Here is a 19,510-nt window from a genome sequence, read left to right on the forward strand (position 1 = left end):
TTGTCCCTGTGCCATTACAGGAAAGCACAAAAGCAATTAGCCTTAAAGCCCATCAAAGCACTGGAAAGGTAGCTCAGTGGCTAAAAGTGCTTGCTATACAACCCAGACAATCAGAGTTTGGCTCCTCAGAACCCAGATAAAGTGGGACATGGTGCCACATGTGTCTGTAATCCCCATGTCCTGTGTGCAGGGGAGGAGGAGTCGGGAGAATCCTGAAGCTTGTAGCAGCAAAATGTGAGAGACCCATGTGTGCACTAATACCTACATAACATCATACACACACACACACACAACAAAAATAATAGTTAAGTGAAATTACTGTTAAAAAAAAGTGTGTGCCTATTGGATATTAGATTCCAGGTTCTGGTTTTGACTTTGTGACTAGCTAAATAGTGCATTAATGGGTGCATTAACACTGATTTTAAAAAATCTATGAAAAAGGTTGTTTGCCACAGGTGTGATGGCTTGCTTATGCCTGCAATTCCAACACTCAAGATGCTGGTACAGGAAGATTGTGAGTTAGTTTGGAATGGCCTGAGATAATAACAAGATCCTATATATAAAAATAAAAATTAAAAAAAAAAAACAGGGCTGGAGAGATGGCTTAGCAGTTAAGCACTTGCCTGTGAAGCCTAAGGACCCTGTTTGAGGCTCGATTCCCCAGGACCCACGTTAGCCAGATGCACAAGGGCGCGCATGCGTCTGGAGTTTGTTTGCAGTGGCTGGAGGCCCTGGCGCTCCCATTCTCTCTCTCTCCCCCTCTCTCTTTCTCTTTCTCTGTCTGTCAATCTCAAATAAATAAAAATAAACAAAAAAAATTAAAAAAATTAAAAAAATAAAACAACAACAAATAAACTGGCATGGTGACATGTGGCGTTAATCCCAGCACTCGGGAGTCAGAGGTAGGATGATTGCCAAGAATTTGAGGCCACCCTGAGACTACATAGTGAATTCCAGGTCAGCCTGAGCTAGAGTGAGACCCTACCTCAAACCCTTCCCCCCCCCAAAAAAAAAGACATTTGTAAAGATGAAATGAGATGCAAAAGTACTCTGCTCAGGGCCCAGCAAATAAAAAGCCCTCAATGAATTATATATATATATATATATTGCCAACTAGTGCAAACAAATGATAAAATCATGGTGTCTGTTCATTTATTCATTAGATAATTGTTGAGTGTCTACGACGTGCCAAGTATGATTCTAGGATATTGCAGTGAACGGCCTTCATAAAGCCCTCCAGTCACAGACAATAAATAAATCCATGGATACATTGTGGATATTGTGTGGTAATCAAGGCTTAAAGGCAGAGCAGGACAAGTGGGCCGGAGCGTGGAGGGCTCTTTTCCCATAGACTAGGCTGGAAGGCCTTCCCCGCAATGCCGTATTGGAGCAGAGGGGCCCGGAAGGCCATGTGGTTGTCTGGATGAAGAGCTGGGGACCAAGACAGGAAACCGAAAGTGCAGATGCAGTGGTCAGAGGAGCCATGCATGACGAGGGGCCAGTGTGGCTGCCCTAGAGTGAGTGAGGGCGCCGACTGGTCATGGGAAGTTTTGGATTTTGCCAGTGTTGAGGGAAGAAGGCTTAGGACGGACTCTAAGCAAGGAGTGATATGGATTCCACTTAGGCGTTAAAAGATCTCACCTGGTGGCTGTGTTAGTAATAGATCGCCAAGGGTTGAAGTTGGAAAGGGAGGTTTTTGTTGGAATCCTGGCAACACAGGACAGTGAGGGTGTGAAGTGTGCAGCTGGATAGTGAGGGTGTGAAGTGGGCACCTTCTAGATGTAATCAAGGAAGAGCCCAGACCAGGATGTGTGCCGGTGGCACGAGGGCTGTTACCAGTCACGCAACACTTTTGTGTGACGCTGAACAGGGATGTGGTAGTTGTTCGGGGTGACAGCTCTGTGTGAGTTAGCGGAGGATACACCTTTTCTGGGTCGACACACCCCAGGACCAAAGCAGGGCAAGGGAAGGAAGAGCCGCTTTGCAGTGGCTCTTTGCACTTCATTGTAGGAGCGTCCCAGAACCCTGGTGCGGGGCTGCAGGCTTGGGCTTTCAAGCTGGAAAGGTGAAGGTGATGGCAGGGTTGGGCCTGAGCACCTAGAATAATAAAGTTGCCATTTACTGAGATGATAAAGCAAGCTCAGGGAAGGAAGACAGAAATTTAGTTCGCTATAAGACACTCAAATAGAAATACCAAGAGGGAGTTTCATCTACAAATCTAAGGGGAAAAGTTGAGATTACATGTTACATGTAGTATTTATGTTTAATATATACATTTAACTGTAGTCGTTAACAGAGACGATGAAATGAGAAAGTTTTATTTTATTGGTATTCTGTGGATTTTTAAAATTTTATTTATTTATTTATTTATTTTTGGTGTTTTGAAGTAAGGGTCTTGCTCTATCCCAGGGTGGCCGGGAATTCACTATGGAGTCTCAGGGTGGCCTCAGACTCACAGCGATCCTCCTACCTCTGCCTCCCAAGTGCTGGGATTAAAGACATGCACCACCACAGCCGGCTTGTGGATTCTTTTTTATTATTCATTTTTTCTTACTGTTGTTAACCTATACTCAGGAAAAATCATTTAAGAAAGAGAAGATAACATGAGCTCTAGTTCTAGAAATCACTACCATATATAAATAGTTTCTTTAATATCTTTCTAAAATTCTTCTATGAATATAGAAGTTTATATAAATATATATGCATGCATTTGCTTTTTATATAAATCAGGCCAAGCTAAATATAATGTCTGCCACTTAGTTTCTAAAACAAAATACTTTGATATATACTGTCAAATCACCCTACACAAAAGTCATACCAATCTGTACTTGCCCAACAGAGTTCAACATTGTTTTGGTTTTTTTTTTGGTTTTTTGCAGTTTTTTTTTTTTTTTTTTTTTCCCAAGATAGGGTCTCACTCTATCCCAGGCTGACATGGAATTCCCTATGTAGTCTCAGGGTTGCCTCGAACTCTCAGTGATCCTCCTACCTCTGCCTCTCGAGTGCTGGGATTAAAGGCGTGCGCCACCATGCCCGACATCACAGTCTTAATAATATTGGGCATGACTAAATTCTTCAATCATTGCCAAGGTAGTTGAAAAATAGTGTTTTAAATTTTCACATGATTTTCATACATCTGTTGATTTATTTTCCTGTGGGCTGACTTTTCATGCCCTTTTAAAATTTTTCATAGCCTTCAAAATGGTTTCCAAATTTCTTTCTATATTAAGGAAATTCATTCATAGAATTAATTTTTTCTTCAAGTAAATGGTACCTAAAGTCATAGCTGTGGTGAAGGAGAGTGGTGGTGACAAAGGAGGGGTCTTTGACAACTGAAGACACTGGGGTGGACCTCTCCTCTTTCTTTTTTATTTCCCTCTCTGACCCGTTTTCCCTCTAGATCACTCCCCAACACTTTCATTTTCAATACCTTTGGTTATGTATGGGGAGGGAGATAACACTTTTTTTGACTGTATGGACTAAATACATCTCAGACTTTTCATTGTGTTTTTCAATAGTATGAAGGCTCTTAATCTTGATATAACCTAGGACCTCATAATAGATCTGAACTTGACCTTGGGACACGTTCTGCATGTTCTAATGGAAAGAAATAAGGAGAAAAGCGAAGCCCACGCTGCTCACCTCTTTTCATCTTCATGTGGCCCTGGGAGCAGTTTTTATTACTCTCACTTTAAAGATGAGGAAACAAGCGCCAAGTGCAATTAAGAAACTCACCCATGTTCACATGGGTAGAAATTAATCATGTTGGACTGAGGGAAGGGCTATATGCCTCAATTGAATCCCAAAGACCAGGATGGTTTTAGTAATTTCATTCCCCAGATTTATTAACAGAAAATATTCTGACGAATGTTCTCATTTTGTCCACGCTATGCTTAGGACTGAACTGATAACTGGGAGAATATATTTATGCAGCTACTTGTTTATATTAGATTATTAGATCTTTAGATAAAATATAAACATATACTAACACATGCAATGCCTTTGGAACAAGTTATTTGTAAATGGAGGAGGAACAGGAGTAAATTTATATGCATCTGGGAGGTTTGTGGATCGTAGTTTTTTTTTTTAATCTAACTTCAATTTGCCAGTTTTCAAAAATTTTCTCAAATATTATTCTGATGTTCACTTTAGAAGGGTCTCTACCTGTGTGCACTTTGGAGGGGTCTCTACCTGTGTGGCTCAGCCCTCAGGGGTCATTGGTGGGATTTTAGGTGAACAAACTGTAAGCCATTGCTTTCCTCTTTCCAGGCCTACAATGGGCACCATCAAGCCCTGGAGGTCCTTTTGCAGTCACTAGTGGACCTGGACATCAGGGATGAGAAAGGCCGCACAGCTCTGGATTTGGCTGCCTTCAGAGGACACACGGAGTGTGTGGAGGCACTTATTAATCAGGGCGCATCCATCTTTGTGAAAGACAGTGTAACCAAAAGAACTCCACTTCATGCTTCAGGTGGGTGTTATGAAGGGTCTCATCACTTGGGTTTTGTGGCCTACTTATAAATAAAAGGATGACAGCATCTCCTTTTATCCCAGTTTATTCAGTCTTCTTTCTTTTTTAAAAAAATTATTTATTTATTTGAGAGTGTCAGAGAGACAGAGAAAGAGGCACATAGAGATAGAGAATGGGCATGCCAGGGCCTCCAGCCACTGCAAGCGAACTCCAGATGCGTGCACCCCCTTGTGCATCTGGCTAACATGGGTCCTGGGGAGTCGAGCCTGGAACTGGGACCCTTAGGCTTCACAGGCAGGTGCTTAACCGCTGAGCCATCTCTCCAGCCCTCAATCTTCTTTCTATACCACGCTTCCCAAATGCTTTTGATCCTCTTGAACAGAATTGGTGTTCTCTGGCCAGGAATCCTCTGGCCTTCTTAACTAAAAGAGAGTTTAGAATCTTTGGCTCAGGCTACCACCAAACTTCTGAACAGAGTTACAATGTAGTCTTCAGAATAAGCAACATGCAACAAATCACGTGAAACTCTTACAGATCTTAAAGCACGGCATTAACGGTGTTGCAGGACTGTTTCACGGACGGGGCCGCAGACAACGAGCTAATGAGCAGCTCATGCTTAGTTTTTGCATCGAATTAAAAAAATTAAAAAAAAAAACACCAGAAACCCTTAACAAGTACACACACATCAGTAAGCAAGTCATTTGTCTTTTCTGGGATTTTTCTCCAATGCATATGAAAAACTGTGGCAAGATACCTCGAAATTTTAGGAAAATCTGTAGTTCAGCTAATGTGTAAGTACCTTCTGGTCAGGAAATTCAGTGAAATTGATTTATTTTATTTTTTACTATTTTTAATTAATTTACTTTTATTAACAACTTTCATGATTGTAAACAATATCCCATGGTAATGCTCTCCCCTCACTTTCCCCTTTGAAACTCCATTCTCCATCATATCCCCTCCCCCTCTCAATCACTCTATTATTTTATTTATCTATTAATTATTATTATTTATTTATTTGAGAGAAAGAAAAACACAGGGTGAGGGGGGGAGAGAGAGAGAGGAGAATGTGTGCATGAGGGCCTTTGGCCACTATAGACAAACTCTAGACACACGCACCACCTTATGCATCTGGCTTATGTGGGTCCTGGGGAATTGAACCAAGGTCTCTTGGCTTTGCAGGCAAATGCCTTAACTGCTAAGCCATCTCTCCAGTCCCTCTCCCTTTTATTTTGATGTCTTTATCTTTTCCTCTATTATGATGGTCTTGTGTAGGTAGTGTCAGGCACTGTGAGGTCATGGATATCCAGGCCATTTTGTGTCTGGAGGAGCACATTGTAAGGAGTCCTACCCTTCTTGTGGCTCTTACATTCTTTCCACCACCTCTTCCGTAATGGACACTGAACCTTGGCAGGTGTTATAGAGATATTGCAGAGCTGAGCACTCCTCTGTCTCAGTGACATTAATTTTTGATGAGGGTAGTATATATCATCTTTTAAAGAGAGAAGAAAAGTAAATGATGGTTGTACTGAAGAAGCAAAGGAGTTGGAGGTAGTTTTTCAAAGGGCTTGCATGATCCTCATTACCTGGAAATCTAAGGATGGTAGGCCTTGTGGAAAGATTTCTGCCTATATCCCCAACATCCAAGCCACTGAAGAGACACAGAGATTGCAAAATCCTGCTATCGCCAGTTACCTGGAAATGATTGTTGCTGGAATAAAGCTTTCACAGTGAGGCCAGTAATGAGAGGAATGGCTGAGTTGTAAACTTGTATTTCCCCAGTCTTTTGGCTCCCTAGGCATTCTTGGTATTATTGTCGAGATCAAGTTTGTTTTTCATTTTAAAGATGAGTTGCCCATGGATAAGCCAAGAATTCCATTTTGTTGCTATGTTATCCCCGTCAATTACAAAGGAACTATTTTGATTGTCAACAAGCAAAAAAGGGACCATTGTCACTCATTGGCTACAGTAATTAGGTGTGGTCCAAGGGGGCCCCCTAGTGGTCATGAAAACTCGCTCTGTGTGGATTTCCCTCAGGCCAGTCATTAAAAAGACAGGCTCATTGGACTGCTTCTCCACAAAATGTCTGCTGCGCAGGAGCTTTAGCCTGACTTGAGGGTCTGCTTACCCAGAATCTCTTCAACTCACTTGAGAGGCTGATGCCTTTGTTTCAAACCCTAGAAGTACGGGGGGCGGGGGGGGGGGGACCTGGGGGAGCCGCAGCCAGAGTGGGTATGGGAAGCTTTAGCACAGATGAGATTTGTGGCTTAGAGCAGCAGAAAAATGGCTGTCACTCAGCCCGGAGAGCCGAGGCTGGCAGGACACATCTAAAGATGCATCTTTTTGCTAGAAAGCAACTGGGAAAAAAAATACAGCATGTGAGAAGCCAAGGAGAATTGAAGTTTGGCTACATTTTACTCCAAAGAGGATTTAAATTTTCCTGAGAGCTATGGGCTAAGTTCAAAAAGCCAGTATAAAAAAAATAAAAAAAGATGAAAAGAAAACATAACCGTAGAAATGATTTGGCTGTATGACACCATGTGTGAATGACATGAACTTAGATGATTTTTTTCTTATGTTCTGCCAAAAAATCAAATTTATTGGAACCATTGTGAATATAAGCATTTAAGGAACATCAAATTGACAGAGAAAGAACCAAGATCTGTCCCTTCCTCCCCCGCACAAGCCCATGGACTGTAGCTGTCAGGCCTTTGCTAATCATTTCCTTTCAGGCAAACGTTAAGACCTTGCAAATTTTAACAATGGCAGCAGATTTTGTATAATTTTAGGAACGTCAGCAACAAAACAACAGCCGCAATGATAGATTACCTGTAACTCCAGTTATAGGTTATATAAATGGAGGCTGAGAATGAGCCGAATGAGATGGTCTACAAAATGTGGCCATTATTCCTAGTGTTCATTTGAGTGGTGGCAGTGAATGTGAGCTAATTCTGATAATGTATTATTCCTGAAAGCTGTGTGGAACTCAAATTAGCATTCTCTTACGACTGGAAAGCAATAAACAGGACTGTAAAACCTAACTCTGAGAAGAGCCTTTATCACCATAAGGTAACAACCACATCTATTCACTTCTCTCTCCTCATCCCTAATGAAGGAACTCCAATACCACTGACGGTGTTCTTATTGTTCAGAGAAGAGAGTGGGGCACAAATAGAATGGGAGGCATATTTGTCCTCATTTTACTCCCTGAATAGAAAACTATATCTGCTGTAAGGCTTTTTGAGGTTCCATTCAATACACTGGAAGAAACTGCCTTGCTGGGGGGTGGTTATCACCCCAAGAAGTTTGCTTCGCAGCACCCCTCACAGATGCCTAGTCACCAACACCTCCTAGTTGAAGCATCTTACCAGGCAGGCACAAGGGTACAGCCTAGTACCCTTCCTCAGCTGTTTAAAACTGACAGGGCATTGGGGGCCCGCGTCACATGTCCTGCCCATTTCTGGGCGACCAAGCACGGTGGAGGCAACCATGAGCGGCCGCTCTAGTCAGGGCCTTGGCAGGCATCTGCGTCCCAGCTCACTGGGGACAGAGGGGACAGAGTGCAGAGTAGCGCCCCCTGCGGTGCTCTTGAGCTCCGGGAGGCTCAAACTGTGGGCAGAGGAATATTCCAACATGCCATAGGGCTCCATCCCTGGAGTCCCTGAAAATGCCAGTCCACCATCAAGGAGCACTATGCACTTTCCTGCCTTGATGGCTTTAATGAGGCCACCACTAATGGATGGGAATATTGTCAGGATATCAGACTTAGAGGATAGGGACCTAGAGGAAGGAGCAGGGCTTGATTCTGTTCTTCCCTTTCTCCTCTCTTCCTCCCACACTCACCTGCTCTCCTCTGACTTCCTCTTTCTTTCTTTTTATTTTTTTGTTCTTTTTAAAAAGGACTGGAGGTGGGTTCCACACGGGATTACTATGTAGAAACTGAGTGCCACTTAGTGGAATTGAAAGGTGGGGAGACTTATGAGCCCTACATAAAGAGATAAGAAAGCATATCATATTTGAGTAAAACAACAAAACAAAAACCTTTAAATCTGAAAACAGAAAAGGACGACGGTGAGGATTAAAGTGCACTGATAAGAAAGAAAGGGAAGACAGATTAACACTGGAACCCAGGGGTCTCTGTCTGCAGCAGAAGGAAGTGACTGTGGACTATAGTGGGCAGGAGTGTCACTTTGGAGGGATATTTGTAGTGCTGGTTTGTTAAAAGAATTCCTATTGTTCTCTTTTTTAGTTATTAACGGTCACACCCTGTGTTTGAGGCTATTACTAGAAATTGCAGATAACCCGGAAGTGGTTGATGTGAAAGATGCCAAAGGACAGTAAGTGCTCTCTCATTTGACCTTGGGTTGACACGTCAACCACAAGAGATGTTGGTTGGCTGGTCGAGCAGTGAAGGGGCTCACTGAGCAGCGACAAGGTGGCTGCGCTGTCGGGAAGCACTCGAGGGTGTGGCGTGGGGGGGGGGCTATCTTGATGGAAAAGGTCACCTCTCCCCAGCTGTGATCATGTTCCCTGGCTCTTGAGCTGCACCTCTTTCTCCCATCTCTAACTTGTTACCTTTGAAGCTGCCACATTCCCACATTATTTTTTATTTTTATTTGTTTTGAGAGAGAGAGCGCGCAAGAGAATAGGTGCACCAGGGCCTCCAGCTGCTGCAAACAAACTCCAGATGCGTGTGCCACCCTGTGCATCTGGCTTATGTGGGTCCTGGGGAATCAAACCTGGGTCCTTTGGTTTTGCAGGCAAGCACTTTAACCACTAAGCCATCTCTCCAGCCCGCACCTTCCTGCTTTTTAATATCAGTGAGCATGTTCATCCCCTAATCTTGTTTTCTTTTACAAATAGGAAGTGCAGAGCAGAATAGCTCTAATTGCTACCCCCAGATGCATAAGTTCATGTGGCAGCCAAATCTAGACCCTCACCTCTTGCATCCATAACTCTGGTCTTCCCTCTAGATCTTTCAGGCTTTTGTATAAAGTAATGAAGCTTTGTCCAAATGAAGTCTTTAGCAGAAGTCCACACAAACAGCTATGAGAATAGAGCTGCTTTCACAGGAGCAAGAAGAGTTTTCCACACACACCTGCTGACCCCCAGCTAAATGCTACATAGTTCTGAAAATGCTAGATGAACACATCTGAGATGCAACCTTCCTCTGTCCCTGCCCCGTGGAGCTCCTCACAAACACCATTCCATGAGCCCTTTAGAGCCGAGGAAGCTTTCTTGTGCCACATGCATGGCAAACAGAGGTGTAGAAAATAATGAACAATTGTCAAGAATAAAAAGGGAAATGTTCTTCCAAGGGAAGTATTTTTTATTTCCCTTTAAATTTTTTAAACAATTTATTTATGAGAGAGAGAGAGAGAGAGAGAGAGAGAGAGAGAGGAGAGAATGGGTGCGCCAGGGTCTCTAGCCACTACAAGCACCACTTTGTGCATCTGGCCTACATGGGTACTGGGGAATTGAACCTGGGTTCTTAGGCTTTGCAGGCAAGCGCCTTAACCACTAAGCCATCTATACAGCCCTTAATATCCCTCTTAAGAGCCCATTTGTTTTTTTCCTAGAACTCCGCTGATGCTTGCGGTAGCATATGGACACATTGACGCTGTTTCATTGTTACTTGAAAAAGAAGCAAATGTAGATGCTGTTGACATCATGGGATGCACAGCTTTACATAGAGGGGTATGTACATCTTTCTCAGCCTAGTTAAGCCTCTTTTTGATAAGCTCAGCCTTCATTTTTGTCTATATTAAGTTTTAGGGGAAAAGTTTAATAAAACGAATTATTCTCAGTCAATCAAAATAAATTACAAAATTTTATAAAAGATATATTAATGAAAGCTACTGTTAGATTTCTTCTTATGATTTCATGATAGCCTGTGACAATAGTTACATGAACACCTGTTGTTGAAGTGTTTGGCTCTGCTCTCTGATTATGAAAAACATGCACATCACAGAAAATTTGCAAACTGTTTTTTAAAAGCACAAAGGAAGAAAAATCACACTCCCCAGTAATCATGACTCCCTGACTTTTTTTCTAGACTCAGAATTCTTTTAAACTTTCAAAAGAGAATAATGAAGGTACTACTTGGAATCCTTTTTTGCCTCTGTGTAGATGTGAAAGACCATTTTCCATGGCCTTATATATTTTTGGCATGATCATTTCCAATGTTCTATTGTGTGTCAGTTCCAAAGTTTAATTAATCATTACCTGGTTTTGAGCAGTCATGCTATTTCTTTGTTACATGTGCTGACATCTCTGTAGGCAGTTCTTTGTACACATGTGCTGAGTTGTTGTTTTGAAGGAATGAAAATAAGCTAAATGAACAAAGGCAAAAGTCATAAAATTGATACCTGGAGATGGTATCAACACCGTAATAAAGGACAAGTAGAGCCTTATGTAATTACTGTCATTCTCACAGTCCTTGCCTCTTGAACATTTCTTGTGGGCTGTGCAGCTGGCTGAGGACATTTACACATCCAGTCACACATACACAGCAACCTGTCCATCAGCGACAGACAGAACGTGCAACAATGGGCTCATAGCTGATAGTGGGGTTGACGAGCATGGCCACATGTGTCAGTAATCCCCAGGGGAGCAGAGACCCAAAAATCATTGGAACTTCCTGAAAATGAGGGGTGGCGGGACTCAAGCTTCTGTGATCAGTAAAAGACAATGAGTTAAATAAGCATATGGGCAGAAGGCCAATGGAGTGGGATATCTGATGATCTACTCTGGGCAGGCCACTGCAGGGACGCACACACCACCACAGGTAAGCACATAACACATGTATATAGCACACACATGCATAAGCCAAAAAAACAAAAAGGTTGAAATGGATCTGAAAAAAAAAAAAAATCCTATCACCTAGTGTTTTTATTGTACCTTTGTTGCTTAGATACATAAATACTTACCATGGTGTCCATAGATGTGTATTCATGCCTGATCCACAGGGTAGCCTGCTGTACAGAATTGTAGCCTAGGAGCAACAGGCTATGCCAATAGTTCAGGAGGGTAACCGGCCCTAATTGCTGGGTACATGTACTCTGTGACATCCTCAGAGTGCATCTCCACCCCACCTCAGGCAGCACATGACCGCATGACTCTGATCTCTCTAGCACTCAACAGCCCTGGAAATCATTATTTCCATGCCTATCTACAGGCAAATAAAGTAAATCAGAGAGAAGCAAATTGGGCTATGTCTGATGGCTGGGGAGGGAGGCATGAATGGTCAGGATTTAATGAGTACCTTCCTGATTCTAAAGTTGATATTTTCTGCCATTCCCTGTCACACTTTTCATGGTTATGTTTGGAGGGTTAAGGTATGTGTGTCCCATCCTCTAAGGCTCAAGGCAGAAGAATGGGCGGAAAGAATGTAAGAGTCACAGGGTGGGAAGTTATACTTTGTGGCACTCTCCTCCTGACATGAACCAAGTGATGCTCCCATGACCCCACGGCAATCATGGATAACCCCCACTGAGCAGGAGAGGGCTCGTTGGAGGATAACCCGATGGGAATAATTTGCAGTATGCTCCTATTTTAAAGTTCCCAGTAAAGATTATTATTTTAAAAGATACATGTTTTCAAAGTGATTTCCACAGGCTTTCAAGATATAATTTTTCCTGGGTTGTTTTGCCTCCCACTTCTGAAGTAAGCAGTCTGCTTTTCTTAAAGCCCCATGTGGGTCCTCCTCCCCTGAGCCGGTGTCACCCATCCAACTGCTCTGCTTCCTGAGTCTGCTGCCCTTCTGAGGTGTGTTTTGTGTTTTACTTGCCATGTGCCAGATTATGACAGGCCATGAGGAATGTGTGCAGATGCTGCTGGAACAGGAAGTGTCCATCCTCTGCAAAGATTCCAGAGGAAGGACGCCTTTGCACTATGCAGCTGCGCGGGGCCACGCCACGTGGCTGAGCGAGCTGCTCCAGATGGCTCTTCCGGAGGAGGACTGCTGTTTCAAAGACAACCAAGGCTACACGCCCCTGCACTGGGCTTGTTACAATGGTGAGTTTCATGTCATTGTCCCCTAGACTTTCTGATCTAGCACCTCTGGGATCTTAGTAGAGGTCAGAACATTGCACCATGCCATAAACTGTGACTTCTTATCTGTCTGCACACCAGATATGGTTTAAAAATACATACATACATACATACATATATACATAAAAAAGGTGTAAATTACAGGTGGCAGACACCTGTAACCCCAGCACTCAGGAGGGTGAGGAAGGAGAATGGCGAGTTTAAGGCTAGATGAGGCTACCTAGTGCAACCCTATATCAAATAATTAAAAAATAAATAAGTAATTTTAAAATTTAAAAAGTGAGTGTCTAGAGACATAGCAAAATGCTTGCTTCACAAGCATTAGGGCCTGAGTTTGATCCCTAGAAGTCACATAAAAATTCCCAATGTGGCCGTGTGCCCCTACAGTCCAGGCGTGGAGGAGGTGGAGACAAGGAGCTCCCTATGGCTCCCTGGCCAGCCGGTGTGGCCTAGCTGGTGATCTCCAGGACACTGAGAGATCTTGTCTCTAGCGACTGCTGCTCTCATAACTCACAACTCCATGGTGAATACCAGCAATCCCTCTAAGGATCCCACAGTGGGTCTCAGAGGAGTGGGGGCAGGGAGGAGACAAATGATGGCTCCAACATATGATGTGTCCACACAAAGTTTCCACTTAATAAAAACAAAAAAGGGTGAATGTCATTCTTGAGGTTGACACCTGAGGCTGTCCTCTGCCCTCAACACACACATGCACACATGCTGACATAATATATATATATGTATTTTAAAGTGAACTATGCTTGCTTAGGGCCAGAACGTTTATAACCTTGAGTTTTACTGTACCTAAAGCTAAACAATGCACCTCGTAAAGCCAAAATTTCATTTACAAAAGGAAATTCTTTTAGGAGAACTAAGTAAACAAGCTCATATATCTTTGCTTAGTCTTTAAACTTTAATTTTAAACTTCACTTACAAATTATATTCCTCGAACAACATAACTTAAACAGCCCAAAACTCATATTTATAGTCATTGTACAAACATCCACAAAACTCTCAAGAAACGCATAACCATGTCTGGGGGTGTACACTGTCCTTTTACTATCTGTCTCTGTGTCTAAATACTTAATAAAGTCACTAACTCTTCTGCAAAATCAAGAGTGTTGTCTAAGATGACAGGTTCAAATATGCCACAAACCACATCCTGTCCCCAGAGATGTATACGTCTCTGTGCTTTTAGGCCTGTTCCAGGTACAAGCAGAGGAGAAGCAGGCCTCCTCCAGCAATTCCCCCTTCTAGGGCAGCCTTCCTCCAAGCCTGAGATTCAAACTCCCATCTCCCCCAAATTCTCTTCCCTGGACATTTTGAGATATCGAGCCACTCAGTGTATTCCATGTCCTGCTGTGTCTTCAGTCTCCACCTAAGGACTGCAGTATGCAGGTGCTGCTCGTGTGGGGGTTTCATACCCAGAGGGGTTGAGGTGTCTGGGACCACTGGAGTGAGGGCTGTGAAGCCAGACAGAAGCTAGGCACTTATAATACTCATATACTCCTTAATGCCTCCTAAAAGCAGTATCAGCTTGTTTCTGCAGTTACAAGAGAGGTTTAATTTTCATTTTAATATTTCACATTGCCCAATCTTTATCATTCTGATGTAGAGCATAAGGGAAGTTTCACTAAGTTAGCATTCAGATCAGCTAAGAAGACGTAGCAGTTATTTTCTTGTTGCTGGAATGAAGCCCCCAACCAGAAACACACAGGAGGAAAGGGGTCACTTCAGCCCACAGTTTCGAGGGAAGGCCTCCCTGTGCCAGGGAGAGATGGCACAAGCAGACAGCAGGGGCGTCGCATCTTGCCACATAGCTGCAGAAGGGAAGTAGTCAGCCAGCTAGCTCTAATGAACCTCAGACCATTCCAGTGACATTCCCAGTACTTCCTCCGGAAAGTCTCTATGTGCCAAAGGCCCAACAACTTTCCCAAACTGCCAGTAGCTGGGGACCAACTATTCAAAACACATGAACTTATGGGGGCCATCTTGCTCATACCACCACTGAAGTGGTTCCAGGACATTGGTCTGTGTCACAAAGCCATCTATCAGTGCTTTCTTCCTGCCTTGCCATTGCGTGGCTCCTTCCAAACCTCACTTGAGTCCTTTACACAGCAAAGCTCCCATCACCCTGCAACATGAATAGGGTGGGCATTCCTAGGCCAAGTTTGTGTATGGGAAAGTCAGATTCAGAGATTCCCATGAAAATTGCCTTACATTATTAACATTTACATTGTTACTTACATTATTATTAAGTTAACATACCTGGGAACTTACTTATCCCAAATTGAGTCAATTTAGAAGTCACCTGAAAATTTTGTTAGAAATAATCCCTTGCAGTCATTCACTCACTTACTTTAAAAGTAACTGAGGGCCTATCATATGAAGGTGCCACCTCACACACATAGCATGTTATAGTCAAAGCCTTTCTGTTGTTCCTACTATCACTCCTCACTCAAGCTATGAGTTAACCCATCTGTGTGTGTGGTAGTGAAATTTCCTATTATGTGTGGACAAGTTGAGACATGTCTGCGTTAGGCATCTATCACGAGCTCAGGGTAACAGAATCTGTTCTGCCTGCAGATGAGGTTTCTCCCCTCCTCTCCCCTCCCCTCTCTCTCTCTCACTGTCAGACCATATGGCCTTTACTTCATTATGTCTCAGAACACCTTGTGAGCACAGTTGATAGCATTTTGGCATTTTGTTACTTTTACTCCACAGAGAATGAACATTCAGCCAATTCAGGAAAATTCACACTCTTTATTCAGTGCTTAAAGGGAAATTAAAAAAAACACCAGACTGTACTGAACGGAGTTTCTTCCTCAGAAACTTTCTGAATTCTTGAAATTCTTTTCAGGTAATGAAAACTGCATAGAGGTACTTTTGGAGCAAAAGTGTTTCCGCAAATTTGTTGGTAATCCCTTTACTCCACTTCACTGTGCGATGTAAGTACAAATTGAGGAAGTTATGGTGTGGCCTCAGTTCTTCTAACTGCATGTCGAAAAGTTGCCTTGAAAGAAAGGGAAAGACATTCAGATTACAGATAAGAGTAAAACATTCCATTTTGCTGCTAAAGGCAAATAGATCTGCTATTCACATATGGTTTCTCCCATTAATGATTTCCCAGGAACTTTTATTTTTGTGGAGTACCATGGATCCAAGGTGACTCACATACCACAGTAGGAAACTGCATGAGGGTGTGGGTGGAGAGGCACACTTCACATGATGAGAATTCAGTGGTAACCCAAAAATAGGTCAGGGTTAACACCAGTGTGCCTATGGATGCTTGACATTTTCTACCAGGCAGACTTTTCATCTACTATAATTCTTCACTCTTCATATGGATCTTTTTTGGATTTAAGCAAATTTAATTTTTTGCCCAATCTCACATATATAGAGAGAGTTGTTATTCAGAGGATACCGTGACTTTAAGTCAGACTGCCATAGGTTAGCTTGGGGACCAAGACTTGAAGAAACTTGGTTTTTACATAGTTTGCAGGCTTCTCATGAGGCTGGACCAATTGATGGAAAGACATCAGAGGCATAACATATATGTGGAGGGAAAGGATGGATGGTAAATAATCAGCATAACTTTAAATCTGAAATATCCATGTCTTTTCTACTTTATTATCTCTGAATTACCTAACATGATATCCTGTATAATTGGTAATCAGAGAACTCCTACCAAATACAGACAGAGGTTATTAAGAAAAGAAGGGGGGCTAGAGAGATGGCTTAGCAGTTAAGCACTTGCCTGTGAAGCCTAAGGACCCTGGTTCGAGGCTCGGTTCCCCAGGTCCCACATTAGCCAGATGCACAAGGGGGTGCACGCCATCTGGAGTTTGTTAGCAGAGGCTGGAAGCCCTGGCGCGCCCATTCTCTCTCTCTCCCTCTATCTGTCTTTCTCTCTGTGTCTGTGTCTCTCAAACAAATAAATAAAAAAAAATTAGAAAAAAAAAAAAGAAAAGAAGGAATTACAGTGTAACCTGCTAAAACACACACCACAAATATTGGCATCAGATGTTTAAAAAATTCATCTAAAAGTTAAATATCTGGTGCACACAAAGATGAGTTACCAAAGAACATATACTGTTTTGACGTGAGAGTTTTACATCAAAATCCGCTTTGTTTTAGAATAAATGATCATGAGAACTGTGCCTCATTGCTCCTCGGGGCCATCGATTCCAGCATTGTCGGCTGTAGAGATGACAAGGGCAGGTGAGTGAGCCAAAGACGCCGCGCCTTTTGTGTTGAGCCTCAGTCCTTGTTTTGGGTTGTAGAGTAGCAAATCGTCTGTTTTTATTTATTATACACTTGTCATGGTGATGGCTTCTCGTTTCTGTAATCAACTACCTGACAACTTTTTCAATCAACTTAAAGAAGGATCTGTTTCAACTTACAGTCAAGGCGACAGAGGCCATCATGATGGGAAAGATGTGGCTGCAGGAACACACAGCAGCTGGCCACATTTAGTCCATAGTCACAAAGCAGAGAGAGATGAATGCTTTTTCCTTTGTCCAGGACCACAGCCCGTAGAAGGGTGCCACCCACAGCTAGGGTGGATCTTCCCACCTCAGCCAACCTGATCTAGAAACTCTCTCACAGACACGCCCAGAGATAGGTGACAGCAACTGTAAATTCTGTCCAGCTGACAAGTGAAACTAGCTATCACAAGACTTGTTTCTTGTGGCACTAGGTATTGAACCCAGGCCCTTTCACAAAGCCACACAAGCACTCTACCACTGAGATCCAGGCCCAGTTCTTATTTTGAGACTAGATATTGTTATGTAGTTCAAGTTTGCCTTCAACTAGCTATAAAGCCCAGTTTGGCCTCAAATTCATAATCATCCTGCCTCGGCTTCTGAATGATGGGATGCCAGGCATGTGCAACCATACCTAGCCAAAAAAAAAAAAAAAAAAAACTTTTTAGTTAAACAGTCATATGTAAATATGGTTTAAAAAATTAAGTATAAGCCGGGTGTGGTGGTGTATGCCTTTAATCCCAGCACTTGGGAGGTATTGGTAGGAGGATCACTGTGAGTTCAAGGCCATCCTGAGACTACATAGTGAGTTCTAGGTCAGCTTGGGCTATGATGAGACCCTACCTTGAAAATAAGTATTATAAAGGATATAGATTTTTAAAATTTTTCTTTCAGTCATAAATACCTAGTCTCTTCCTTAGAGAAAACAACTATATACTATATCTTTCCCCTTTTATAGTCTTTTAAACATCTTCTGTATATTTACAAACATAAATATTATTTTATACAAATAAAGCTTTCTACATCCATGTCCTGTTTTTAGTATATCTTGGGGGGGGAGACATTTTCATGTCAAAATACATAGATTTACCTTATGTTTAAAGTTATATTTAATTTGATGAATATACAATATTTTACTCAGCCCAACTTCTTTATTGTTTTCAACATTTTACTATTTCAAAGAAGTAGCACAGTAAAGATTGTCATGTATGTGTCTGAACATATGCCAATGTATAATATGGGAGATCAATTCCTGGTGATGGAATTATTTGATATAAAGGTCAATATTTTCTCATTTTGATAAAGAATGCCCAGTTGTCCTCCCACACAGAATCAACCTTCTACATTCAATAATATAGCCTTTTAAAATTTCTATTTAATCAGCCAAGTGCCTAAAATTTTAGACTTAATTTTGAAAGTATCTGTATCAAAGATGAACATGAACTCACTGGAACTCAAAAGTAAAGAGTCAGTAGGGGGCTGGAGAGATGGCTTAGCAGTTAAGTGCTTTCCTGTGAAGCCTAAGGACCCCAGTTTGAGGCTCAATTCCCCAGGACCCACGTTAGCCAGATGCACAAGGGGTGCATGCATCTGGAATTTGTCTGCAGTGGCTGGAAGCCCTGGTGCACCCATTTTCTCTCTCCCTCTCTCTGTCTCTCTGTCTCTCTCTGTCTCTCTCTCTCTCTCTCTCTCTCTCTCTCTGTCACTCTCAAATAAATAAATAAATAAAAATGAACAAAAAAAGTTTTTTTTAGAGTCAGTAGGATGTTAACTTATTACCAGAGCCATTGCAAAGTCCCTCAAATTTAAAGAGTGTCACTCACATAGGTGACATTTTGGTACCCATTTTGAATGGCTCTTTGGGGAGGCTTGATCGTTATCTGCTGACTGAAAAGTTTTCAGTCTTTAGATAGCACCATGCCAATGTTTCTTGGCAATTAAGCAATTAACTTAAAGGAAACTGGGGCTGGAGAGATGGCTTAGCAGTTAAGGTGCTTACCTGCAAAGCCTAAGGACCCAGGTTCTGTTCTCCTGAGCCCATGTAAGCCAGATGCAAATTGTGGTGCATGCATCTAGAGTTCATTTGCAGTGGCTAGAGGATTCTCTCTCTCTCTCTCTCTCTCTATCTATCTATCTATCTTGCTCTCTCTCTTTCTCTAGTAAGTAAAAAAAAAAAATTTAAGTATAATTTAAAGGAAACCAACACCATATTTGTTGGAAATCTACAGGACACCCCTTCACGCGGCAGCCTTCGCGGATCATGTGGAGTGCTTGCAGCTGCTGCTGCGGCATGACGCTCAAGTGAATGCCGTGGACAATTCAGGGAAAACAGCACTGATGATGGCTGCCGAGAACGGGCAGGCGGGTGCTGTGGGTACGTACCTGTGCTGTGTGCCTTGCACGTACACATATCTGAAACCCAGCAGTATGTCAACCAGAGAAACCAGTGTTGTGGTTCTATACATTTGATAAAAGGACATCTCCAGCTTGGGCTGAAGCCGCCTGTTACGGTCAGCTTCGTTTCTCTGTATCTGGACCGTGGGACCATCCAGTCTCATCAAAGTGAGCCGGTCCTCCAGCCAACCTTGTCAGCATTTGGAAACCAAATCTAATTGTAGATCCATTTTGATGGGAAGTAATGAAATCTTAGTCAACAGGTTGGGAAGTGGTGACATAATGATGCAGTAAGAACAGTTAAAACTACGTCTGTTATCCTTCCGTGTTG

The 19,510-nt window shown here is 42.5% G+C and overlaps 1 protein-coding gene across 11 annotated transcripts in view; it reads left to right on the forward strand.

Moving 5' to 3' along the window:
• Positions 1–19,510, forward strand: part of Ankrd44 (ankyrin repeat domain 44) — a 340,447-nt gene that overhangs the window by 309,696 nt on the left and 11,241 nt on the right. For all 11 annotated transcript variants that reach the window (XM_045147141.1, XM_045147142.1, XM_045147139.1 and 8 more), the window contains exons 18-24: positions 4,270–4,471; positions 8,718–8,805; positions 10,048–10,165; positions 12,268–12,484; positions 15,381–15,468; positions 16,658–16,741; positions 19,014–19,159. In XM_045147141.1, the coding sequence (XP_045003076.1) occupies positions 4,270–4,471; positions 8,718–8,805; positions 10,048–10,165; positions 12,268–12,484; positions 15,381–15,468; positions 16,658–16,741; positions 19,014–19,159 (943 nt within the window). The remainder of the gene's footprint in view (positions 1–4,269; positions 4,472–8,717; positions 8,806–10,047; positions 10,166–12,267; positions 12,485–15,380; positions 15,469–16,657; positions 16,742–19,013; positions 19,160–19,510) is intronic.

The sequence above is a fragment of the Jaculus jaculus genome, chromosome 4 (genome assembly GCF_020740685.1).
Source record: "Jaculus jaculus isolate mJacJac1 chromosome 4, mJacJac1.mat.Y.cur, whole genome shotgun sequence".
NCBI lineage: Eukaryota > Metazoa > Chordata > Mammalia > Rodentia > Dipodidae > Jaculus > Jaculus jaculus.